This window comes from Otolemur garnettii, unplaced genomic scaffold (genome assembly GCF_000181295.1).
Source record: "Otolemur garnettii isolate 467f Iridium unplaced genomic scaffold, OtoGar3 scaffold00247, whole genome shotgun sequence".
NCBI lineage: Eukaryota > Metazoa > Chordata > Mammalia > Primates > Galagidae > Otolemur > Otolemur garnettii.
In genome coordinates this window covers 1,070,833-1,096,070 of record NW_003852642.1, presented here as the reverse complement: position 1 = coordinate 1,096,070, position 25,238 = coordinate 1,070,833, and the positions used below count along the sequence as shown (strand labels likewise).

The 25,238-nt window shown below is 36.3% G+C and overlaps 2 protein-coding genes across 2 annotated transcripts; both read right to left on the bottom strand.

Moving 5' to 3' along the window:
* Positions 1-12,022: 12,022 nt before the first annotated feature.
* LOC100944058 (olfactory receptor 1052-like) lies at positions 12,023-12,994 on the bottom strand. The gene has a single exon (XM_003802455.2). The coding sequence runs from the start codon at positions 12,959-12,961 to the stop codon at positions 12,023-12,025; it is 939 nt and encodes a 312-aa protein (XP_003802503.1). The 5' UTR covers positions 12,962-12,994.
* An 11,100-nt stretch (positions 12,995-24,094) lies between these two features.
* On the bottom strand, positions 24,095-25,033 carry LOC100950278 (olfactory receptor 5AS1). The gene has a single exon (XM_003802399.1). The coding sequence runs from the start codon at positions 25,031-25,033 to the stop codon at positions 24,095-24,097; it is 939 nt and encodes a 312-aa protein (XP_003802447.1).
* Positions 25,034-25,238: the final 205 nt, after the last annotated feature.

Genomic DNA, 25,238 nt, shown 5'->3' with positions numbered 1-25,238 from the left:
TCACCTCTTTTGTTAGGTGTAAATTCTTAGGCATTTGGGAAGGGAATTGTGTTTGTTTTTTTTTTATTAAATCATAGCTGTATACATTAATGCATTTATGGGGTACAATATACTTATTTTATATATAATTTGGAGTGCTTTCATCAAACTGGTTAACATAGCCTTCACTTCACTTAATTGTGTGTTAAGACATTTATATTCTACTCTTAATAGATTTGACATGTACCCTTGTAATATGAACCATAGTGAGGTCCCACCAATTACCCTTCCTTCACCTGGCCTTCACCCTTCCCTCCCCTTCTCTCCTCTTCCTTTCTTCATTCAGGGCTATAGTTGTGTTTTATCATTTGTGTGAAAGTGTGGGTGGTAATATATTGGTTTCATAATAGTACTGAGTACATTAGATACCTGTTCTTCCATTCTTGTATACCATGGAATATTATGCAGCCATAAGAAAGATAGAGACTTTACCTCTTTAATGTTTACATGGATGGAGTTGGAATATATTCTTCTTAGTAAAGAATCTCAAGAAGGGAAGAATCGTGTTTTTAATTAGCTTCTCTTCTTGGCTGTTATTGGCATATACAAAGGCTACTGTTTTGGGGACATAGATTTTATATCCTGAGACATTACTGCATTTCCTGATCACTTCCAGGAGCCTTGTGGTTGAGTCTTTGTGATTCTCTAAGTATAAAATTTTATCATCAGTAAAGAATGAGAGTTTTACCTTCTCTGCCCCCATTTGAGTGCCATTTATTTCATTCTCTTGCCTGATTGTATTGGCTGCAACATCTAGCACTATATTGAACAGTAGTGATAACAAAGGACAGTCTTATCTGGCATATGTAAAAATACTCATTGCCCCTAATCATCAGAGAAAAGCAAATCAAGACTACCCTGAGATATCACCTAACCCAGTGAGAATAGCCCACATCACAAAGTCTCAAAGCTGCAGACACTGGCATGGATGTGGAGAGAAGGGAAAACTTTTACACTACTGGCAGGACTGCAAAATCATACAACCTTTTTGGAAGGAAGTATGGAGAATCCTCAAAGAACTGAAACTAGACCCCCCATTTGATCCTGCAATCTCATTACTAGGCATCTATCCAGAAGAAAAAAAAAATCATTTTATCATAAGGACATTTGCACTAGACTGTTTATCACAGCTCAATTTACAATTGCCAAAATGTAGAAACTGCCTAAATGCACACCAACTCAAGAATGAATTAACAAATTGTGGTATATGAATACCATGGAACCTATTCAGTCATTAAAAAAGATGGAGACTTTACATCTTTTGTATTAACATGGATGGAGGTGGAACATGTTCTTCTTAGTAAAGCATCACAAGAATGGAGAAGCAAGAATCCAGTGTACTCAATTCTAATATGAAGGTAGTAATACAAATGGAGGTAGGGGGATGAGCAAGTGGGGAGAGAGCAGGAGGGAGGAAAATGGGGTCATGGTGTGTGGCACACCTCTTGAGGGTGGGACACAATTATAAGAGGGACTTTATCTCCCCAAAAATAAAAAAAGAAATTATATCCTGATGTTTAAAACATTAAAATAAAAACTTTCCCTTCCTTAAAAAAAATAAAAATAAAGAAATAAAACTGGTAACATTTTCAAATGATTGTATTATTTTTAGAAATTTCCTGAAGGCTTGTTTTTGATGAATTCCAATAGTAAACTATTTTAAATTGCACACAAATTTTATGGACATCCTATATAATAAAATATCCTTGCATTGGCATTTTGATATTTCTTTTAACTGACAAAAGTAGAATTACCAGGAAAGAAACCCTCCTATATAGTGGAATTAATTTTTAAAATAAAATATTCCAAATGTCATCATTCTAGGCAAAAACAACATACAAAATGCATATACTATTTTACTATAAAATGAGGAAGAGGTCCGTGTATGAGTATATAAGTGTATTTGTACTCTAGCTCTCAAACATTAATTTTGTCTGATCTTCTGTTAGCTGTTAACTCCACTGGTGCTTGGTTGCCTTTTCTGTAACATGGCTTCACCTCTTGGAGAGTTGCTAAGAGAAAGGAAAGCTCAGTTTGTGCTCGGTAACCAGTGCTCCTGCAGGTGCATCTCTGTGTGTATGTCTGTGTTGTGTGTCTGTGTGATTGTATACCTACTGGTTCCTCTACATTCTTTATCTAGTCTGAAGCATCATATTTTATAACTAGCCAATTCACGGAAAACAGGTGTCAATTTATTACATTGTAGAAGTATACATATGTATACTTCTATAATGTAGAAATATTACAAGTTAGATTTGTAGAATGTACAAGTTAGATTTACAAAATTATAATTTAAGAATTGAAAGGATCCAAATTATACCTAAGTGGTATAAAAATTGCTTTTAACTGAAGATATCTGAGAGTCAACTAATGTAGAAGGAATCTTTTTCAGAGCTTTCCTTATCTGACTAAAGGCAGAGACTTTTGAGAATGAATGAAAGTGCCTCAAATCCCTTCCATGGGGAGGTTTTCCTATCAGAAAGAAGAAAGAGAACACTGGCTCCTCCAAAGTCATCTTTCAGTCCACAGTTGTATCAGCCTTCCAGATCCCCCAGTGAGGCCTTAACTGAATCTAAATTTCATAGAATATATCCCTGAAAAAAAATCCTGGATTTGGTTAAAAGTCTACACTCAAAGATGAAGAAGGCCACATATGGTCCCACCCCTGACAGAGAATGGCCTTTCTGCCTATACTCAGTACTTACTTTGGAAAAATCTCCCCAGGTTTGGGTGTCATGGCTATAACTGGTTATAAATTACACACGCATGATCACTAATCCTACTGGATGCCTTATGTACAGGAAGAGGCAAGGGCTAGGCTCACTAAACTCATCTTTTCTAAAAATTTGGCCACCCAAGCAAGAGATCTGGGAACTTGTGCTCTACCCTTCCTATCATTTTTAGAACATTGTTCACAAGGGCTGTGCTCAGTCACTGAATCAGGGGGTTGGTGAAATTCTGCTCACAAGAAGAATGAGCAAATGTGGCTTCTTACATCACTATTTTTCTCACAATCTTTTCTGTTAATCAATCTTCTGTCAATTTAATCCAACTACTAAAGCTAAAAGGATAAAGAAAAAGTCTTCCTTATGTGTATGTGTGTGTGTCCCCAACTACGTGCGTGTAGTTTCTGAAGGCCCATAATAAGTGTATACTTGTATATACTGTTTTGAAAATACCTTCCTGCCCTCATCCTGCAAGCCCTAATTGTATTTAACAATGCACCTGCTTGCAGGATCAATAAATACTCCTTAAATATTTCTCCCTGAAAATTCATGTTCACTGAGCAAGTATTTTTCTCTTAATAATTTTTTTCATGGCTTCTTTGGTTTCTCTGTTTCTCACACTGTATATCAGAAGATTTAGTATTGGCAGCAGAAGTGTATAAAACACAGAGAGGATCTGGGCCCTTTTTTGTGGATAGCTAGAACTGGTTCCCAGGTAAGTAAATATCAGGGTTCCATAGAAGAGAGACATTACTGTTAGGTGGGAGGTACATGTAGATAAAGCTTTATATCTGCCCTTGGTGGAGGGCATCTTCAGGACGGTGAGAAGGATTCCTAGGTAGGAAGTAACCACTACTGCAAAGGTAGTCACTGATGTCACTCCGGAGAGGACAGTAAATAAAACCTCACTGTGTTGGATGTCAGAGCAGGCGAGTTGGAAGAGCAATGGGATGTCACAGAAATAGTGGTTAATGATGTTGGGCCCACAGAAAGTCAGACTGAGCAGGCTGCTCAGGTGAGTGAGCGAGCTGGCGCAGCCCAGCAGGTAGGAGGCAGTCACCAAGTAAATGCAGCACCTGGGGGTCATGAGGCTTTTGTAGTGAAGTGGGCAGCAGATGGCAAGGTACCGGTCCCATGCCATGGCAGCCAGGAGGAAGCATTCGGTGGTCAGGAACATGCTGACAAAGGAATACTGAAGGAGGCAGCCATGATAGGAGATGGCTTTCTGTCCTGCGACATAGTTCACCAACATTTTAGGAATCAAGACTGAAGAATAGCAGAAATCCAAGAAAGCCAACTGGCTAAGGAAAAAATACATGGCAGAATGGAGCTGAGCACTAACCAGAATTACCACGACAATCCCAATGTTGCCCACCACGGTGATGACATAGATCAACAGAAACAGCGTGAAAAGGACAACATTCAGAGCAGGGCTGTCAGTCAGCCCCAGGAGGACGAACTCAGTTATCATGCTGACATTTCTGTCAGCCATTTATGTGTCTCCCTAAGGACGGTTCTGCAGGAGACAAGAGGAAAAAAAGTAAATAACCAGAAAGCACAGCTGGATTAGATAAATTCAATCTACTAACATCTTTAGACAATTGTATGGTTTTAATTATACATAATATTATTATCCAAGGGTAACTTGAATTTTGTAAGAATCTTAGTAGGATATCACCAAGAAATATTGGCACTATGTACCACATACCAACCTATGGAGAAATTAGAATGCTTCTGGGGAGCCTTAAAAGCAATGTTTGTCTGAGAGAGAGAGAGAGAGAGAAAGAGTACAGGAGATAGACCTTGGGTATAATACACTCCAGATTCTAGTACACAAGGAAAAGGACTTCATCTTTTCCAAAGAACTTTCTTAAAGAAAGAACTAAACAAACAAATCCTCACTATTTAACAGGTAAACTTTTGAACCATCTAGCACAAACATTCTCTATGATATTTAAACAGCACACGGCACATACATTAAACAATAAAACAAAGAAAATATGTATGTATACATACACATATGTAAAAAAGCATCTGACAAAACTTATAGATTATCTATAAAAAATGAAAAGGAGAACAATGAGTGTCTGAATGGTAGACTGAAAACCATCAAACATTTCTTATCATAATAAAATTGTTTATTTAAAAACTCATTTGTTCCAGGAGGTCATTTTGCATGTATCCAAACACTATTGATCATTTCATCCTAGGATTCCCTATAGCATTTATTATCCAATGGCTTGGACTTCTCTGACTCCAGTATTTTCATAAGGTTTTGACATCTTTTATTATTGCTGAATCAGAAAACTTTTTCAAAATGTTTTAATCTCTGCAGCCAAAGTCTTAAATGGAATTTCAGGGACAATGCATATGCTGCCTGCAAATTGGATAACATATAAATCTTCCCTTTTGTCCAGGCAAAGTTAGATCATTAAATTAAGTTTATTTTTTGGCTTTATCATTTAACCCAAGATACACAAAATTTAAGGTTCTGATGTCTAATGCATCTGGGAAACACTTGGTCAGATAATGTTGAAAAGGAACTTTCTTCACTGTAGGACTTTTAAGACCACGTCCATGCTACTCTGCTTTGGGAATTTACAGTAAAAGCATGGAATGTAGAGCATTTTTATATCAGTTTGGCAACTGAATCACACACTGAGCATCTATGAATATGATATTTCATAATCAATAAGTCAAAATCGTGTGAGAATAATTTCCTTAGCATTGATTAAATAGTGAAGATATGAGCTTAGATTCCCACCCTTGCTGCCAGTGTGTTGTACAGGGAGCTATTTATTATACAACAGTTCAAATATTGCAAAGGACACTATAAAAGAGCTTTGATTATGTCCATTTTCCTGAGACTTCAAGAGGTTAAAAGGGATGATTAGTCACTTTTTACCAGAGTAACCAACCCATGATTTCATGCCAACTTATTAATCTATAAATTTTCTGCCAGTGGAAATTGTGAGAATTAAATAAGAAAATATGTGAAAGCTATCTGGCAGATCACAGGCATTCTTCAGATGGTTGTTACCTGTGTAAAGTAAAACAAAGAAAATAGAGTGTCTGCTCACATACTTGGCAGGTTGATCTTTGACATCCTATTTTTTGATTGTTTGTATTTTTTGATTTAATATTGTTTAGTTAGCTCTGTCTTGACTGATTTTCTTAAGAAAGCCAAATTTGTCACTTTATGAATTCCTTCTAATTTCACTGATCTCATATTTGCTTCTTTAATTTTTATTTAATAAATATGTTTTTCTCTTACTGTAATATAAATCATACAACAACAAATTCATGTCCGATCTAAAAATTAGCTCTGGTAGTAGGGCCTAGAAATTATTGTTATTTTTCCCAGATTTAATAAAATTCAACAATTTATAATAAGCAGCCTTAGGGTTCAAAGAATTTATTTAAATAAATTGTCATTTGTAACTTATATGCACCAAAGGCATGAAGCTTTAACTACAGGTTAAAAGCAATATGAAACAAATCTACAAATAAATGTACATAAGCCAGCTGACTTTGTTAATGGTGTAATTCTATTTCACTTATTTCAATAATTGGAATGCATTTTATGCAGATGGTTATCTCCACATTTTGTTCATGGCCTATATCGAGTGTTGCTCTTTAGAAAAATGAAAAGGCTGGGCAACAACTGTAGCCCAGTGGGTAGGGCACAGGCCAGACATCAAAGGTGGCAGGTTTGAACCCAGCCCAGGCCAGATAAAATCAACAATGATAAATGCAACAAAAAATAGCCGGGCATTGTGGCAAGCACCTATAGTCCTACCTACATAGGAGGCTGAGGCAAGAGTATCACTTAAGCTCAAGAGTTTGAGGTTGCTGTGAGCTGTGATGCTGCAGCAGTCTACCAAGGGCAACATAGTGAGACTCTGTCTCAAACAAAAAAAAAGAAAGAAAGAAAGAAAGAAAGAAAGAAAGAAAGAAAGAAAGAAAGAAAGAAAGAAAGAAAGAAAGAGGAAAGGGCATTTATAACCCCTTTATTAGAACACATAAACATAACACCTACCTGGTACTGACAGAAAGCCCTGGTGCATTTGTCTTAATTTCCTGACTGCAGTGTTTATATTTAGTTTAAGACCTTTGGAGGATAGAATCCCCAGTGATTTTGTTAACAGAAAGCTTCATTAAAACATCTAAATATAGGCCTAGGGAAAATAAGGCCCCAGTACACTTTCCAAAGTGTAGATATTCATTAATTTGGTCTTTTTTCAGATTTTGGAGGAAAAATATCACCAGTACTCTTGTCTATATATCTTGCCATATGAAGCTGTACAAGGAAAAACTGAACAGTTAAAAATCAACTCCTTTAGACTCCACCAGTGTTTATATATTACACAACTTAGTTATATGTACATATTTCATGTATTATTTTAAAGAGTTCAAATTCTATTTGTTGATGATCATACGCTTCTATAAATTTATTAGTAGTAATTATAAATAATATATACATGTTTCAACTTTTCCCATAGATGTAGAAGCAATTATTGAATAGAATTTGGGTGTAAGCATTTCAGTGCTCACATACACATGTGTATTTTAATACAGTAGTTGCTTTTTAATATTCAGGTTAATTTAGCTGATTAGGACACCAAGATTAATTTTAGGTTCAACATTTTTGTTATATTAGCTAAACATAAAAGTATTTTTTTTTTAAGTATTAAGCAAAGTTATAATGAAAAGTGTAAAAGATGATAAACACAGGGTAAAATGGTGAGCTAAGTTTTAAACAGAGGGGCAAATAAGAACAACTAAGTCACTGATATGGATCAAATACAACCAAACCAACAACACATGGAATACTATTCAGCCACTAACAAAGATGGAGACTGTATATCCTTTGTATTAACCTGAGTAATAATGTGGAATGCATTACTCTTAGCAAAGCATCATAAGAATGGAGAAACAAGAATCCTATGTACTAAATTCTGATATGAAGACAATTAAGGTCCTTGGGAGTTGGGAAGAGCTGAGAAAGGGAAAGGGGGGGTGGGGGACAAGGGGTGTTGTACACCTTTTGGGGCAGGACATAATTATAAGAGGGTCCTTATCTAATAAAAGCAATCAATGTAACCTGGCTCTGTGTATCCTCAATGAATCACCAACAATAAAAAAAAAAGAATAGAGTGGTAAAAATGTGCAGTGATTTTAAAATTAATAAAAGAAGAAAGCAAACTAATACACAGAAAATACTATAATCAGATTATTAGAAAGGGTACAGTTGACCCTTGAAGAATGGGGTTTAAGGATACTGATCCCTCACACAGTTGAAAATTCATGTATAATTTTGGACCACCATAAAACTTAAAAACTAATAGCCTACTCTTGACCAGAAGCTCTAGCAATGATGTAATATAGTCAATTGACACATATTTTGTATGTTTTAAGAGTTAAATACTGTATTCTTATGATAAAGTAAGCTAGAGAAAAGTCAGGGATATTAAAACAATGATAAGAAAGAGGAAAATAGATTTATTATTCATTAACTGGAAGTGGATCATCGTAACAGTCTTCACCCTGGTCATGTTCACGTTGGATTGGCTAAGGAAGAGGAAGGGAAGGTTTGGTTTTGCTGTCTCTGGGGAAGAAGAAGTGGAAGACAACCCATGTATAAGTGGACCTGCACGGTTCAATGTGTTGCTCCTGGGTCAGTTGGTACTTCATTTTGTCTGGCAAAGCAATGTCAACAAGGACCCTACTTATAATGGTTTCTACTTCTTAAGAGCCTGCTGTGTTTCCAGGCACTTCACAACTATAATCTCTAATCACTGTATAGTTTTATTTAATCAGAAGTTTGGAATCACATGATTCACATTACAAGTGGCCTAGTATAATTAAATAAATTTTCTAAGATTGAATTTTTAGAAAATAATAGACTCAGAAGAGTATTCCAGCCAAAACTGAACATCTGAGAAGTTTAAAAATGAAGAATCGGAATATATGAAATCGAAGACTTCAAAAGGCTAACATAAACTCTCAGGAGAACAGTATGTCTTACTTACACTGAAAGTATCATTAGATTTAGTCAGAATATGTTTTAGAGTATGTTTTCTGGGGAATTAGAGATTCAGTGGAACGGCAATGTTCTTCTTAGATGTCAATGATTCTAGGAGTTGGAATTTGTATATAGGCCAAAGACAACCGAAAATTGTCATTATATCCAGGATCAATATAATTACTATGTGCTCATGGAACCAGATGAAAAGTCAAATTTTAGGAACATAAATTCATTGTATTGGCTTCTGGGTCTTTATATAAGTAACAAATATGACTAGGATACAAATACAGCCATGGCCAATACATGGGTCCTAGCAACTTCATTCCCTAATGAGTCAGGCCAATTTTCACATCTCAAACTCTAAGGTTACTCACATGGAATAAAACTTCACCAAAATACCTGGTAGAGATTCCCTAAGGGTGTGAAGGAACGTTATGTAAGACCAGAATCTGCTGTGTCATGATTTCTGTGAGTGTTGATGTTGAACCGTACCCAGAATTTCACAAGTGGGTCAGTGAAGTAGCATTACGATTGCCAGCACCTTCATTTATCCTCCTGACTAATTACATCACCCACTGAGGTACATTTGGAACATGCTTAACTCTGTTTTATTTACTTTCAGAAACAAAGCTATCTTGTATAATATTTTATGTCATAACTGGCACTAAGAACATTTCAATGACTCATATTGTTTTTTATAATCTTCTTTTCCGGTTTTAGATTCTCAGGGAGGTAGGACCTGATGACCAGAAACTTGTAACTTTTAACTATTTGAGCTTTCTGAGTTGTTTCCCAGAAGTAGTAGAATTTCCACAAGATGAAGGAGTTGAGATTCTGAAGGCCCTGAAGCAGGCTTCCTGAACCCAGACTCACCATCTCCCAGTGACCTGCCGCATGAACTAGATCCTTGTTAATTTCCCCTCATTAATGTCAAAAAAAACTTGCTCCACTACACTTAACCCCTCTTTAGAAAACCTGAACCCTCCATTAGCTGGGGAAATGGCTTTGAGGCTGCTTCATGAGACATCTTTTGCATTAAAATTTCCTTTGTTCCTTGAAAATCCTCCTTGTCTCAGCAATTAGTTTTCCGTGCCTGGAGAGATGTAGTTCAGAATCTCATTGCAATTTTAATATAATATGAATATATACATATTGTTATTTATATTAGACATAAATAAATATATAACTAATGTAGCTTGATAGATAAACTTTATACAAATAGTCTCATATAGGTTTTGTATATAATATATAAGTAAATACATAATATATATCTTACTTCTTTTCCAATCTGCATTATAAAAATCTTCAGTCAGACTTCCCTATTTCTTTCGGAATTCTAGGAGAATAATAGTTTTTTCAGTAACACACTTAGTTCCTGTGTATAGTACAATATAGTAGCTATTTGTTAAGGTGAATTAGTTGAAGGTCGATACTTGACAAAAAAACAAAGAAAAACAATCTTTCCAGATGAAATTTCACCACTCCCATGTATACGCCCTCAGTGAACTGTGTCACTGTCCTTCGTCCTGGCTTGGGAGGCCAGTTCCTTCTTTTAGAAACTACGTATTACAACGTAATGTATAAGTAGTTCAGTTTTCTTTCTGAGTTTCAGTTACCTTGTCTGTATAACATCCCTTGTGTTTCACACGTTAGATATTGAATATACTACAGTAAATGCTTTCATAAAATTTTAAAGTACTATATAAAAGTAGGTTAAATTATTATTTTTATTTACTTTCTAAAATAAAAACTTTCACATGCACTTTATAAATGTCTCATGTATGTAAATGTCACATATATGTAACCTTTTATTCGATTTCAAGTATATATAGAATGGTCCTGAAAAATCTTGAAGGGCTACACAGATGTTGCCTGTCCTTGTTATTATTATGATTTTATCCTGAAAATCACAGTTATATACACATTTCTTTGCATGAATGTCTAATATAATAAGAATTTCATTTATACAGATAGCAGTGCCTTTTCCCTATATAATTTGTGGCTGTGTCTGAGGCAAAAAAATGTTTCACCTAATCTGACATGTAAAAATATGTTTTACTACTTACTGAGTCTATAGCTATCACATTGGACTGCTAACTCTGCTTGGTTCTGGGTATTTCAATGTTCTACAAACTCCAAACATTTCAAAGAACTTTATTTGTAAATGTATATATTCTCCAGAATACTGGTTTTTGTTGCTGTCATTTTATTTTTGTGGACGGGACAGCAATTTGAGAAGATCACTGTGGAACAATCAGTATTTAGGGGCTTTATTTTATGAGCTGCACTTATATATATAATTTGATTTGAAAGGAAAAAATTCACTTCACATATCTTCCCTACCTAGAATATATCATCAGGTAATAGTTTGAGTAATGTCCATAAAGGATGCTAGAAGATCCTTAAAGAAAAGAGAGGAACAAATCTGATTATTGATGACATTTTAATGGTCTTGGAGTCATTTTCTCTAACTATGCAGGAAACTTGTTCATATAAGTACTGTGCATTAACCGATTGTGTCACTGGAGCTCCCAGTAAAATTGTTCAGAGTAAGCTTCTCTGAGTACTAGGGATTCTTTCATGTGAAGTAGTAATAAACCATGACATTCTGTCCTATTTGATTTCATATGCGGTAGAGAAAACTGAGGCCAAGAATGGGAAATTGGCTTAGACTAACTATTGTGAGTGGGAAGGTAATCTAGGATGATGTTCCTTTTCTGAATATTTTTATATGTGCGTATTTATTTTGAAGAATATAAATAATGTCTATAAATAATCTAGGCTAATTCTTAGAACATGTAGCTATCGATTTTCTACATAATGCAAGAACCATTATTTTTGCCTTGAATATATTTTACTTGTTTCAATACTCAACAGAGAAATCCAAAAAGGGATATTTTATTATTTATTCATTTTATCCTTGTCACTATTTGTAAGCCTATATATATTTGACTGTCTAACTTCTATCCATGTGAAGAAAATACAACGTCATTAATTGAGGAGCGGTAACACCTACATCTTTGTCTGGTTTTTAGGTCTGTAAACACAACAGCCTGCCATGTGTTCCACTGTGCTTTATTTTTCTCCCACCTGGCTCTTTTACTTTCTCTGCAAAACAGGGCTCCAATTAAATAAACTCTAAGAGTCCTGTGTGACTGAAACGTGTCGAAATATTTAAGATGTCATTACACAAACCACTGTTGTGTCGTCTATTCACAGACCTGTCACATTAACAAGGACCGGGTTTCATTTCTAGAGCCCTTTTCACAGCGTCTTTTACTTCTTTGTTCCTTAGGCTGTAAATCAGTGGATTTAACATAGGAATGACCAGGGTATAAAACACAGATACGACCTTTTCTTGCTCTAAGGAGTATTGGGAGCTTGGTTGAATGTAACTGAAGCTTATCGAGCCGTAAAATAAAGTCACCGTCATTAGATGCGAGGCACAGGTGGAGAAGGCTTTGCGTCTCCCAGCAGCCGAGCGGATCCTCAGGATCGCAGCGACGATGAAGATGTACGAGATCATCACGGTCAAGAAAGTGATCATGGCAATGATGCCAGAAAAAATTAAAAGCAACAGTTCATTCAGGGATGTATCAGAGCATGACAGTTTCAGCAGAGGGGGGAGGTCACAGAAGAAGTGACTGATGATATTTGGTCCACAGAAAGTCAGTTTCAACAAGCCAATTGTGTGTGTCAGTGAATTGATGAACCCTCCCACACAAGAGCCGAAAACCAGCAGGACACAGACTACCTTAGTCATGGCCACTGTATAAAGCAAGGGGTTTACGATGGCCATGTAACGGTCGTAAGCCATCGCTGCCAGCAAGAAGCCCTCGGTGGTAAGGAGTGACACAAATAAAAAATATTGCACAATGCACGCAGAGAAGGAGATAGTCTCCTGTTCCACAAAGAAGCTCAGCAGCATTTTGGGTGCGAAAACTGACGAATAGCTGGCATCCACAAATGACAGGCAGCTAAGAAAATGATACATGGGCGTGTGGAGTTTGGGAGTTATTTTGATTAGAAAGAGCATTCCCAGATTCCCCACCAAGGAAATGGTATAGATGAAAAGGAACAGCGCGAAGAGGACCACCTTCAGTTCAGCACGCTCTGTCAGTCCCAACAGGATAAACTCGGTAACCAACGTAAAATTAACATCAGCCATGGGTTTTTGTGTCTTGGAACCTGTTAATAATAAGGATATTTGAGTAAATTGAGTAAAAGTGCTACAACAGCAAGACTATTTGAAATCCTTAACTAGTGTGATTTGAGTTAGTGACTTCTCAGGTTATCTAGCCTTAAAATTAGAGAATTTTAACTAAAAAGTCTCTGTTCTCTTCCTATTCCATAAAATATTCTGTGAATAAAAATAGAAAATGTTAGGGTCTTAGCTTCAGGATGCATTTAAAATGCTGGTCTTAATGTGAACAAAAAACTAAAGTAAATTTCACTCTAAAGACATGTAAATGAAAGTCCAGTTTATAAAAACAAAACAGCCAAAGTTCTTTAATATGTGGCCCTGCCGTACACTTCTCAGTTTGAATTTGGTAGTAGTTAATGCCAAATATCTCAAGAGATAAGAATAAACTCTACTTGATATTTAAACCTGACATATTCCACTTCTGCCTTCATGTTTAGTTCCTGCACGGCTTTTATTTTTAAGATGTACATGACAGAAAGGCAAGGACCCAGCATCTAATCACTCTGGCATCATCCTTGAAAAATTAGCCAGAGGCACTGGCTTCTGAGAAGAGGGCAGACTGGGAAGTGGGAAGGAGGCAGTCAGAGCCGGGGTGTGAAACACGGAGAACAGCAACTTGTAATGAGCCCTTGACATCCAATAAAAATACCGTTCTGTGACTCAGGAAAAAGAAGTCTACACTATTTCTGAGAAAAAGCAATGCAAACTCGTAAAATACAGCAATTCCATAAATCACACAGATTCTTGTTTGCATCATATGCAGTCCCTGGCTCAGAAAGGAGGTAGGTTTTATAGGTTTATTCTTAAATTGATTTTGTATGTAATTGAAACAGGCACATTTGCCTTATAACCTCTAATAGTCCCCCTTCTTAAGTTCAAGTTATTCATCTGTTGGATGTTTGTAACTCAGGGACGGCCTTGTACTTCTTTTCCTTTCATACTGCAACATCATTTTTATTTTTATTTATTTATTTATTTATTGCAATTTTTTGCTGGGGCTGGGTTTGAACCTGACACCTCTGGTATATGAGGCTGGCGCCCTACTCCTTTGAGCCACAGGTGCTGCCCAGAAACATCATTTTTAGATTATACAATGTTTATTGCAAACCACTGAAGTATTATTTTACATTTTCTTGATAAATGTATTTTATTATATGAGAATAGAAATAACATGAAAATAAATTAGTAGTATCTTTTATTACTACATATTTTGCTTTCAGCAGGCTTTTTCCATATTCTTATGTACTCAGCCCTACTATGAAACCAATTTATAAACACCCACACTTCCATATGAAAGTTATAACCCAACTATAGCCCAAGATGAAGGGGAAATGGGGGAGGATGGGTGGATGGAGGGTAATTGGTGGGACCACACCTATGGTACATTTTACAAGGGTACATATTAAATCTACCAAGTGTAGAAGATAAATGTCTTAACACAATAACTAAGAAAATGCGGTGAAGGCTATGTTAACCAGTTTGATGATAGTATTTCAAGTTGTATATAAAACCAGCACATTGTACCCCATAACTGTATTAATGTACACAGCTATGATGTAATAAAAAAAAAACTCAAATGAGGAAGAAGCTCATTCTTAGTTAATTTGAACCACATTCCAAAGTATGACTAAACAGTATCCCACTAGATAAGTAGACAGTTATGACCTTCTCCCTTACGTGGTAATTAAATTGAACTATATTTTCTCTAATTCAGTTTGCACAATTTCAAAAAGGGCATTTTAATTTTTGGACCTGGTTTCTACTAACTCAGAACTTTGATTTGCATTTGTTTGTGTTGTCAAAAGAGAGGAACCCAAACTCTGTAAAATAATCTAAAGGGGTTTATTCCGAGCCGAGTATGCACCCAGCCATGGCTTAGAGCTATGTCCAAGAAACCTTGAGCAAGTGGTCTTGCTTTGGTGTGGTTACAGTTTGGTTTCATACATTTCAGGGAGGCGAGAATTACACATAAAGAAATAGAAATCAATATGTGGAAGGTGTGTACATCGGTTTGTCCTTAAAAGATGGGGCATCTCCAAATGAAGGGAATTACAGGTTATGAGTTTGTAATTTGTTACAGAAATAAAGCTTTCATAAAGGCTTAGAACAATTTGAGATATGGGCACCTGTTCATCAGAGACAAGCCGCCAGACTTATGCCCAGACTCAAGTGATCTATTAGGTAAATCAGTAGGCTTGTTAATGAGTTATAAATGATATCTTTAAGAAGGGATGGGGACATGGCAAGGCACGTCTGACTTCCCTTCTCATGGCCAGCAACTCAGCTGTAGGGTTATTTCTGGAGCCCTCTTGGCCATTCAGTCATTTAAGAGGCTTAAGGTTTTATTTTAGTTCACAGTGTGATCAAGCCAGGTTTATTGTAAAAGCATCAACAGGACAGCTTGGAAGGAGTGATGAACACAAGGCATCAGTCCCCTTGACAGGGCCAGATCCAGCACAGGGCATGTCTACATGTGTGACCAAGACCAACCTGGGAGCCTCCATCCTGAGCAGGGTTACGCTTCCATAAGGAAGGGCTGGAATAAATTGTCTTTGGGCCCACTCAGATCAGGTTAAAAAACAAGTGCATTCATTAAACAAATCAGGAGGCTCATAACGTTACCTCTACAGAGCAAAGAGTGACGTGCATGACAGTTTCATTGTCTTCATTTGGGAGACACTATTCTTGCAGAATAGGGAACTCAGGAAAAGAATACTGCAAGACTACTGAAATTAAAAAAAAAAAAAAAACAAGTAGAAAACAGAGAAATGTAGAGCAGTGGTTCTCAACCTTCCTAATGCCACAACCTTTTAATATAGTTCCTGTGGGTCATGACCCACATGTTGAGAACCACTGATAGAGTATCTACAGGATGCGTGAACAATCACATGTGTAGTTACGATTTAGATTGCAATTCATCTTTAAGAAAGAATATCCCATTGTATTAAAATGCTGATTTTTATTACTTCAGTAGAAGTTGCACAAAAAAAAGTAAATGTAGAAAAATAGTGAAGTGTTAGATAAGAAGTATGAATAAATGGTCATGTTATAAATTGCCCCTGCTCCTATAATTTGAAAAGTTTATCAGATTAAAATAAGAACATCTTTTCTTCTCCTTCTTCATGTTTTTAAATTTTAACTAATTTATAGAATGCATGTATGTAAAATATTTAAATGAATAAGTTTAACTTACCAAAAGAAGCAAAAATGTTCAACACCTTACCTCATTTAGGAATTTCATGGCCACCCTTCCCATGGTTTATTTTGCTAAAGTCTCAAAAAAAAAAAAAAAAACCCACAAAAAATTAATTAAATTTGTCTGACATTTACAGTGACACATAAATTAAGGAAATGACAGGACAATAGTTACAGGCAGCAAGATTAAATTCAAATTTGTACTTTAACATATGAGAATCAAAGTCATAGTCTCCTTTCTGTGAAAGTGAGAGCAAACAAAACATAATCATGTCAGAACTTAGGTTTAGATTAAAAGTTCAATTATGTATTTACCTTCCTTTTTATGGGAATAGAGTCCCTTGACTTAATGGTCTGGTTAAGAGGATTTCATACATATATGACTAAAAGTTCCTCCTTGTTTCTTGAGGGACTTAGGAAGCTCTCAAGAACTTAATGGTTCCCCTAAGGCATTTAATTTCTTCAATGTTAAAATGAATAGAAGTAAATATGGGCTCATGTGGGGGAAAAACAAGAATATGTAATCTCTGAAGAAAATATAGTGGAATTAATTGATAGTGATGTCTGTGAAAGAAATTTCAAAAATTATTCCCAAACATATATATTTTTGGACATATTTTGTAATGGATGTTATGAATCTCACAGATAGAAGTAATATTGTAAAGCAGTCTTTAGTGGAGGGGAAATTTTCATCTATAAACAATCTGCAGATACATCTCTTAATACAGATAGATCTTTGTTTTCCTGATCTAGAAAAGATTAAGGAAAAGTCTTACACAATTAAAGATCTGAAAAGAAGCACTCACTATCTATATCTGTATTCCATGAGAGCTGCTACCTGTAAGGTTTCATTTACATAACACCACCTTTACTATAGAGCCAAACCTCTTTTTCTCACCTTCCCCAAACCTGTTTTTCTGCTTTCAAGGCCCTACTCTACAAATGTCTCTTTAACTTACTGAGGAGTTGAATCTTCATCCTGAGGGTTCCTACATACATATGTTAAATAAAATAAATTAGCATCTTTTTCTTCCTAGTAACCAATCTGCATCATGTCAGTGATTTTTCAGCAAACTTTATTGAGACAAGAACCTTTGCTCCCTACGCCTGCTGGTGAAAGGATGGCACTGCTAGTAAATCACTGCACACAAAAACATCCCTGTACACAAAAATGTGCTAGCCCCAGTGTTTGCTTCTTTCTTTAACAAACAGGGTGGGGCAGGGGAGTAACTTAGTTTTGGTGGGCTTGTTTTGAAGAACCTTAAAAGTACTGAATGAACAAAAAGGGGCATGTAACCTCTACCCCTTTCAACATCTGCCAGCTTGCATTCAAAGAAGTCAGATAAGACCAGCAAAATGGAAAAAAACTGCATTCCATTTCATTTCACAATAGCAACTTTTCTTCTCTTTAAAATTCCAGTAAAAACACAAGATACTCATCCTTAGGCTGGCACTTCTTTTTCCATTCTTGTCATGTCCTTTTCTCTCTTGGAAATTACAATAAAATTCTTCTTTTAAAACCTGCCTTAATATCTGAGTTGAGAATTCTTTCTCAGCCTGCAGCATAAGTACCCCTAACACTTGGTACTTTAGCAAACTTACTTTAGCATGCTCTCCAGAAGAACACCTTACTTTGGCATAAGTGTAACAGGAAGAAAGGTAGGGATATAGAAGATAAAGAAAGGAAGGAAGAAAAAGAAAGAAAAAAAAGGAGGAAGAGGAAAATAGAAAAAGGAAGGCAGGGACAGCCTGTGTATGGCTATAAAACAAAGTATAAAAAATAGATAGACTAAGAAAGACATTAGAATTCCCATCAAAATTACTTAAAATTTTAAACTGGAGAACAAAACTTCTGTAATTTCACCTTTGCCAGTGCAAAGATCAATCATATGATGGCATGATACTCAAGTCAGCATTAAAAATTAGAAAATGTAAGACACATACATGCCAGCATGCCATCTTTTTGAATAATCCTTGCATTGATCACCCTCTGGAATTTTGTCTGGTGCAACCCACCATCGGGTTCTATTTCCACTCAACAGCTTCAACATTCTTTCTCCTACTCTTCTTCTTGCCCCAACTCCTGCCTCCTCCTCCTCTTCTGTCTCCTTTTCCTCTTCTTATTCTTCATATGATTTTTGTTTATTTGTTTGTTTAATGTCCCTAGGTGCAAATGAATAACATTTCTTAAAAATATATATAGGTCAGTTCCTACATCATTATATGAGCCCTTTATCTGATACCCAAGTCAAAGTTTGTTTTTCTCTAGAAATGCCTAACGGAATTCCTATATATTGAGCTATACAATAACTACTAGTTGAAAACCTGCATGTCATATTTTATATTATTATTCCGCTCTATAACTTTACAAAATTAGGTAAAGATAAATAATAGCTGCATTAATTATATTAATTAAGTATGAAGGGATAATTATTTGTACATATGTGAATCACTGAAAAGATTGGATACTAATCAATAATTTATTTGAATCCAAGAAAAAAATCAAGGAAAAATATGTACTCTAAGGAGAATAATCAACAATGGCCAGAACCTCCAAAGTGAATACCTGCTGTTATGTCTCATGGCTAGTATAGGCCACATTTCTGCAAATGACAGAAATTTTATGAAAACATATTCCCTAGTAAAAAGTGAAGTAACCCTTATTAATGTAAAACACCAAGGCAAAAGATATTTTATCCAGAATTATAAAGAAGTGAGGGTTAATTTATCTAAGATTGATTTTTTATAGGATGCTGTCTTCTAAAGTTGTATGGAAAACAACTACAGGTCAATATTAAGTCAATAAATCCTGTATGAACTAAGGATCATACCATAGGTTTTGACCTGTCACAAGACTTGAAATTCATCAGCTAGAGTTCAGATCCCTGTTATACCAGGGAAAAAGATTATGTTCTCTTCTCTATGAAGGCCAAGATGGCCCATAAATTCACAAGCATGTGACCTGTGCCACAGATTCTTAGTTATGATCAAGCCATGGGAAAGGCTGGTGCTTCTCAACTTACAATTGTTAAAGTGACTCTTTGGAGTGCCATTATTTGCCTACCAGCTACAGGTCCTCACACTGTAGCTATAGCTGTCAGCCTTGTTTACACGATACTGATTATATCATGAGAAGAACACCTACTGCCTGGTTGGTTCACCTGGCAACTCTGCCCTGGAAAATGTGCTATTAAGATAAAGCTGTTCTTCCCACATGGACAAAAGTCTACCTCTCTCTGTCAACCATAGATAAATGTGTCCTGCATTCTGGGATTGGCTACTCAATCCTTCTTTTTTGCAGGCCTATTTTTCTTCCTTTCATGATTATATTTTTGTTTGGAATGCTAAGGATGCTAAGGAATACTTTGTAGTTACTAGAGGACTGTAAAAATTGCCTATTTACAAGTTTTCAGTGGCCTTATACTGAGTAGAGGTAATGGAGGGATGATAAAAACAATTGGGATTCTGCTTATCATGCTATACTAAATAGTTATAAATAGTTAGAAAGACCATATAGTTTGGGGGAAAACACATTAGCTTGGGAATGATTGGCCAGCGTCTGAGAGGTTTGATACTTCAAAGTGATTCTGCTAAGCACCCAGGGAGGCAGGTGCACCGTGAACAACACATCATGTGTCTATAGATCAACATCAGCACATCCTGCAATTGGAAAAATTCCAGATCTTTTTTTCCAGGGTTTTGTCCCCCCCCCCCAGGTTTCCCTCCCCCTAAGGGTTTTTTTCTTTTTTTTTTTCCTTTTTTGGACAGCATCTCACTCTACTGCCCAGGCAGAGTGCACTGGAGAACTCATAGCTCATGCCACCCTCAAGTGATCTTTCTGTGTTAGTCTCCCAATATTTTGGGGATTTCAGGGGTGATCCACTGCAGTTTGTTAGATTATTATTTTAAGTATCTATCTAGCAAATTCAGACATTGTCTCTTGGAGGAATCTTAGCTGTGTTGTACCTTGGTTTAGAATAAGGCTTCAGTGTTATCACATTTATTTTTGTTATGTTCCCTATCCTAAAGCTACATAATTCTGTCCAGCAAAAATGTCAGCAATTATGTTCACAGTCATTTTTAGTTGAAGTTGTATAAATCATGAGTTGGAAGGTGTAAATTATTACAGAACTAGCCATTTTGAATGAGAAGGAGTTAAAATTATATATTAATTTTCCCTAAGCCAATTCCTTTTTTCCTGTCCTGTTATAGATTTCTGCAAAAACTATACAGGGTTCAAGATAATCGATTATGGTTCTATTAACTCTGTTAATTACAACAGGATGCTGTGATGGAACAAAGATGGCTGTGAACTCACTGTGACTCTTTCTCAGGAGATTCAGATCTTACTCTTCTCCCTGAGAATGCGGGTGGCATTAGTGGCTTGATTTTTCCATAGAAGAAAATAGGAGTGAGACTCTGGGACTTCTAAGGCTAGAACATGAGAAGCTTGCAATGTCGACTTTGGTCTTTTGGAACACTTGCTCTGGGACTACTCCGAGACCATCTTGTTGAAGAAAACATTACACGAAGGAAAGATGTGCTACGAGGAGATGAAAAATAGATACCCAGCTGACCTCTAGCTATTCCAGCCCCAGATGTCTGAGTGATCACAAAGGGTATGCTGAATGTTGGAAAGCCGGAAGACATCGTCTTTATCCAAATAACAGATACATGAGCAAAATGAATGGCTGTTGCTGGTTTCAGCAACTAAGATTCACAGGAAAGCGTACAACCATAACAAATGCTGATGCAGCAGCTCAAGTTACACATCCTAACAGTTTGTACAGCTGCAGCTGCAAAGCTTGGTGCCCCAGGCCTTGCTATCAGGAGGTGTGGTGGTACTCCTTATTGGCAAAGCCAGAATTCTGTTATACTTAATAGTCTCAATTTTAGAGCTTATCTTTTATTCTCAAGGACAAGCTATATGAAAAACTTGGCTCTCAGAACAAATTAATTATGAGATTCCTAAAAAGGTCTAGAGCACAGAGTTTGACCATGGCATTTGATGATTGGATTTCATACTCTTATTAGCTAACAGAGAAATGGTTGCATTCTTAACATATATTAAAGGCCACATGTCGTGCTTCTCAATAATGATGGTGGATACAACCAGATCGTTGTGCTTTATTTCAAAATATTACTGCACATGAGCAATGGACCTGGTCACCCAAAGCCTCTAATGGAGACATACAAGAAGATTAATGTAGTTTCTTGCCTGCCAAAACAGTCTATTCTGCATTCCACAGACCAAGAAGTAATTTATAATTTCAAATTCTATTTAAGAAATATACTTCACAAAGCTATAGCTACCATAGATAGTGACTTTTCTGATGGATGTGGGCAAAGTAAATTTAAAACTTTTGGAAAGAATTTACTATTCTAGAAACATTCATTATTCTTAGGAACAAATAAGAACAGGAACATAAAAAGGAAGAAGTTGATTCTAACCCTCATGGATAACTTTGAGGGGCTGAAGACTTTAATGTAGGAAGTAACAGCAGATATGATGGAAATAGCAAGAAAATTAGAATTAGAAGTGGTACCTGAATTTGTAATTCAATTCTTGTATGTCATAATAGAAATGTGAATAGATAAGGAGGTGCTTCTTATGGATGAGAAAAGACAGTGGTTTCTTGAGATAGAATCCACTCCCAGTGAAGATGATTTGAACATTGTTGAAATGAAAACAAAGGATTTAGAATATTACATAAACATAGTTGATAAAACAATGCCAGGATTTGAGAGAACTGAAACCAGTTTTGAAAGAAGTTCTACTGTAGATAAAATATCATCATACAACATTGTATGTTACACTGAAATATTTCATAATATTAAGTGTCATCAATGTGGCAAACTTCATGATTTTCTTGTTTTAAGAAATTTCCACAACTCCAACATTCAGCAATCACCACCTTCCTCTGTCAGTAGCTATCAACACTGAGGCAAGACTCTCCAGCAGCAAAAAGATTACAGGTCACTGAGGCCAAGATGATTGTTAGCACTTTTACCAATAAAATATTTTTAAATTAAGTTATGCATGGATTTTAGACATTATCCTCCTGCATGCTTAATATATTACAGTATAATTAAGGATAAATTTTAAATATACTGGAAAACCAAGAAGTTCATGTTACAGATTTGATTGTAATATTTATTTTATAGCAGTGGTCTGGAACTGAACTCTCAATATTTCTGTAGTATGACTGTACAGATAGGACAATTTAACTTTTTTTTTTAAATTTATTTATTTGCCATTTATGGCCGGGGCTGGGTTTGAACCTGCCACCTCCAGCATATGGGACTGGCGCCCTACCCCTTTGAGCCACAGGTGCCGCCCCAGATAGGACAATTTAATCCACAAATCATATATATGTGTGTGCGTGTGTGTATATATATGTATATATATATATATAGAGAGAGAGAGAGAGCTTTGCATACATCGCCTATTAAATCCTCATTTCAGTATATGATGTTTTATTGATTCCTTAGATATATTTAATGTACTTAGTCATTTATACTTCCATAATTATTACAAAATTCACAGTGTTATGTGTTCACATGAATACAGTTTATTACCTTAACTCTGCCAAAGTAAAACAAAGTAAATAACAAAAGCTAAAGAATCCACAGAAACTAGAAAAACATCTGATAACTTGATGATCAAAATTGATCCTGGAGGAAAAATACTTACAATTCTATTGGTTTTGCATTGTAAATTTACAGAATGAAATTGTTAGAGCAGTTTTCACCTCTTTTTAAAGATAGTGCTTTGAACATAATGTCAGTAACATTATCAGCACAGAAATAAACAGTAATTTATAAAGTTTATAATCTCATGTTATTCACACACTTGTTTGGTTTTCTTGAATACTCACTGTTAATTAGAGTAGAGGGTCTGTTGCGGTAATCAATTTAACCCAAGGAGAGATGATGTGATAAAATTTTACTCTGACTGAATAATACTAATGAGATGATTGTGATATGCCAGATTTCCTAACAGCCAGCAAAACCATCTTCATCACCACTATCACCCATAATTGGTAACTTAAAATTTCCCTGTTGATAGTCAGGCTCACGCCTGTAATCCTAGCACTCTGGGAGGCCAAGGTGGGTGCATTGCTTGAGCTCAGGAGTTCAAGACCAGCCTAAGCTAGAGTGAGACTCATCTTTAAAAATAGCCAAGTGTTGTGATAGGCTCTTGTAGTCCCAGATACTTGGGAGGCTGAGGCAAGGGGATCCTTTGAGTACAGGAGTTTGAGGTTGCTGTGAGCTATGATGCCATAGCACTCTACTGAAGGGACAAAGTGAGATTCTGTCTATGAAAAAAAAATTCCCTGTTGATAAAAGTTTTACAAACTGTAAATCCAGACTCATTTTCAAAACAATAAAGGTTATATATACCTGCCCATTCACCTATCTAACCATCCATCTCTCCATCCCAACCATTCATCCCTTAAAAACACAGGTAAGGAGAATGTGCCATACATCAAGTGCTATACACATGTTGGAAAAAGAAACTAGTACACATATTCCATGCTTCCAAGGAGCATCTATTAATGATAAAGGAGATGGGAATCAATTGACTGACAATTCAATATACGCCTTCAATACAACATGATAAATCAATGTATGGAGTATTCTTTGGAACACATGGATATCAATTGTTATTATTTTTAATTCAGCAATGTTTTAGAGAGTGGAATGATTTTGAAGAGGACAAATTCTAGAAGATAGAATGAAAAATTTTAAGGCATTGAGGACAAAACATTGACTTCATTTCTGGAAAATGTGGTAAATTTAAAATAGTTGACACATAAGAATGTTCATGACATAACTGAAGATAATGGGATTGGAAGGGTGGGCTTGGCTTTAGATATCCTTAATGATTTACATCTGTACTCAAGTGAAAATACAATTTCTTTCTAATAGCTTCTTGAGGGCATTTTTCACATCCTTGTTTCTGAAGCTGTAGATTATTGGGTTAAACATGGGGAAAACAACAGTATAAAACACTGCGACCACCTTGTCGGTTTCCGGGGAATAGCTGGCAGTGGGGCGTAAGTATGTGAAGAGAAGGGTCCCATAGAACAAGGTGACGGCTACCAGATGGGAAGCGCAGGTGGAGAATGTCTTGCCTCTGCCACCTGAGGACTTGATGCTCAACACAGTGATGAGGATGCAGAAGTAAGAGAGAAATATGACAACAAAAGTGCTGGTCTGGATGAAGCCACACAAGGCAAAGAGCAGAAGCTCGTTGATGTGAGTATCTGCACAGGACAGAGCCAGGAGAGGCGGGATATCACAGAAAAAATGGTTGACGAGGTTGGAGCCGCAAAATGGCAGCCTGAACGTGAGGGAGACGTGCACCAGTGAAGTCACGCTCCCACTGAAGTATGCCAGCACAGTGGAGCAGACACAGACTCTCCTGGACATGAGTGTGGAATAGAGCAGAGGGTGGCAGATGGCTGCATAGCGGTCATAGGCCATCGCCGCCAGGATCAGACACTCAGCATCAGCAAAACAAGCAAAGAAAAACATTTGCAGGGCACAACCATAAGAAGAGATGCTCTTCTTGGATGCTAAGAAATTTATCAGCATTTTAGGAGCAATTGCTGTAGAGTAGCTGATGTCTAAGAAAGACAGGTTGCTGAGAAAATAATACATGGGGGTTTGAAGGCTTGAGTTAACATAAACCAGAATTATTAAACCCATGTTTCCCACCACAGTTACCGTATATACCATGAGCAATACCAAGAACAGTGCGACTCTGAGAGGGAGATAATCTGTGAATCCAACAAATACAAATTCCGTTGGCATGGTGTAATTACTGTCCAACATCTTCTTAGTTTCCTTGTCTTTCTCACTGGCAGTAGATGATATCAGAAGACATGAGTTGGCCTGGGATGTAGATGACCTCACAGTATCTTTATTCTCTATTCTGTTGGAAGCAAGTGGAAAGTTAATAAAATCACAGATGTGATGTTTTCTGTAATATTATTTTGTTTATGTTTTTGTCCTTTTCTAAAAGAAATTCATTAAAGAT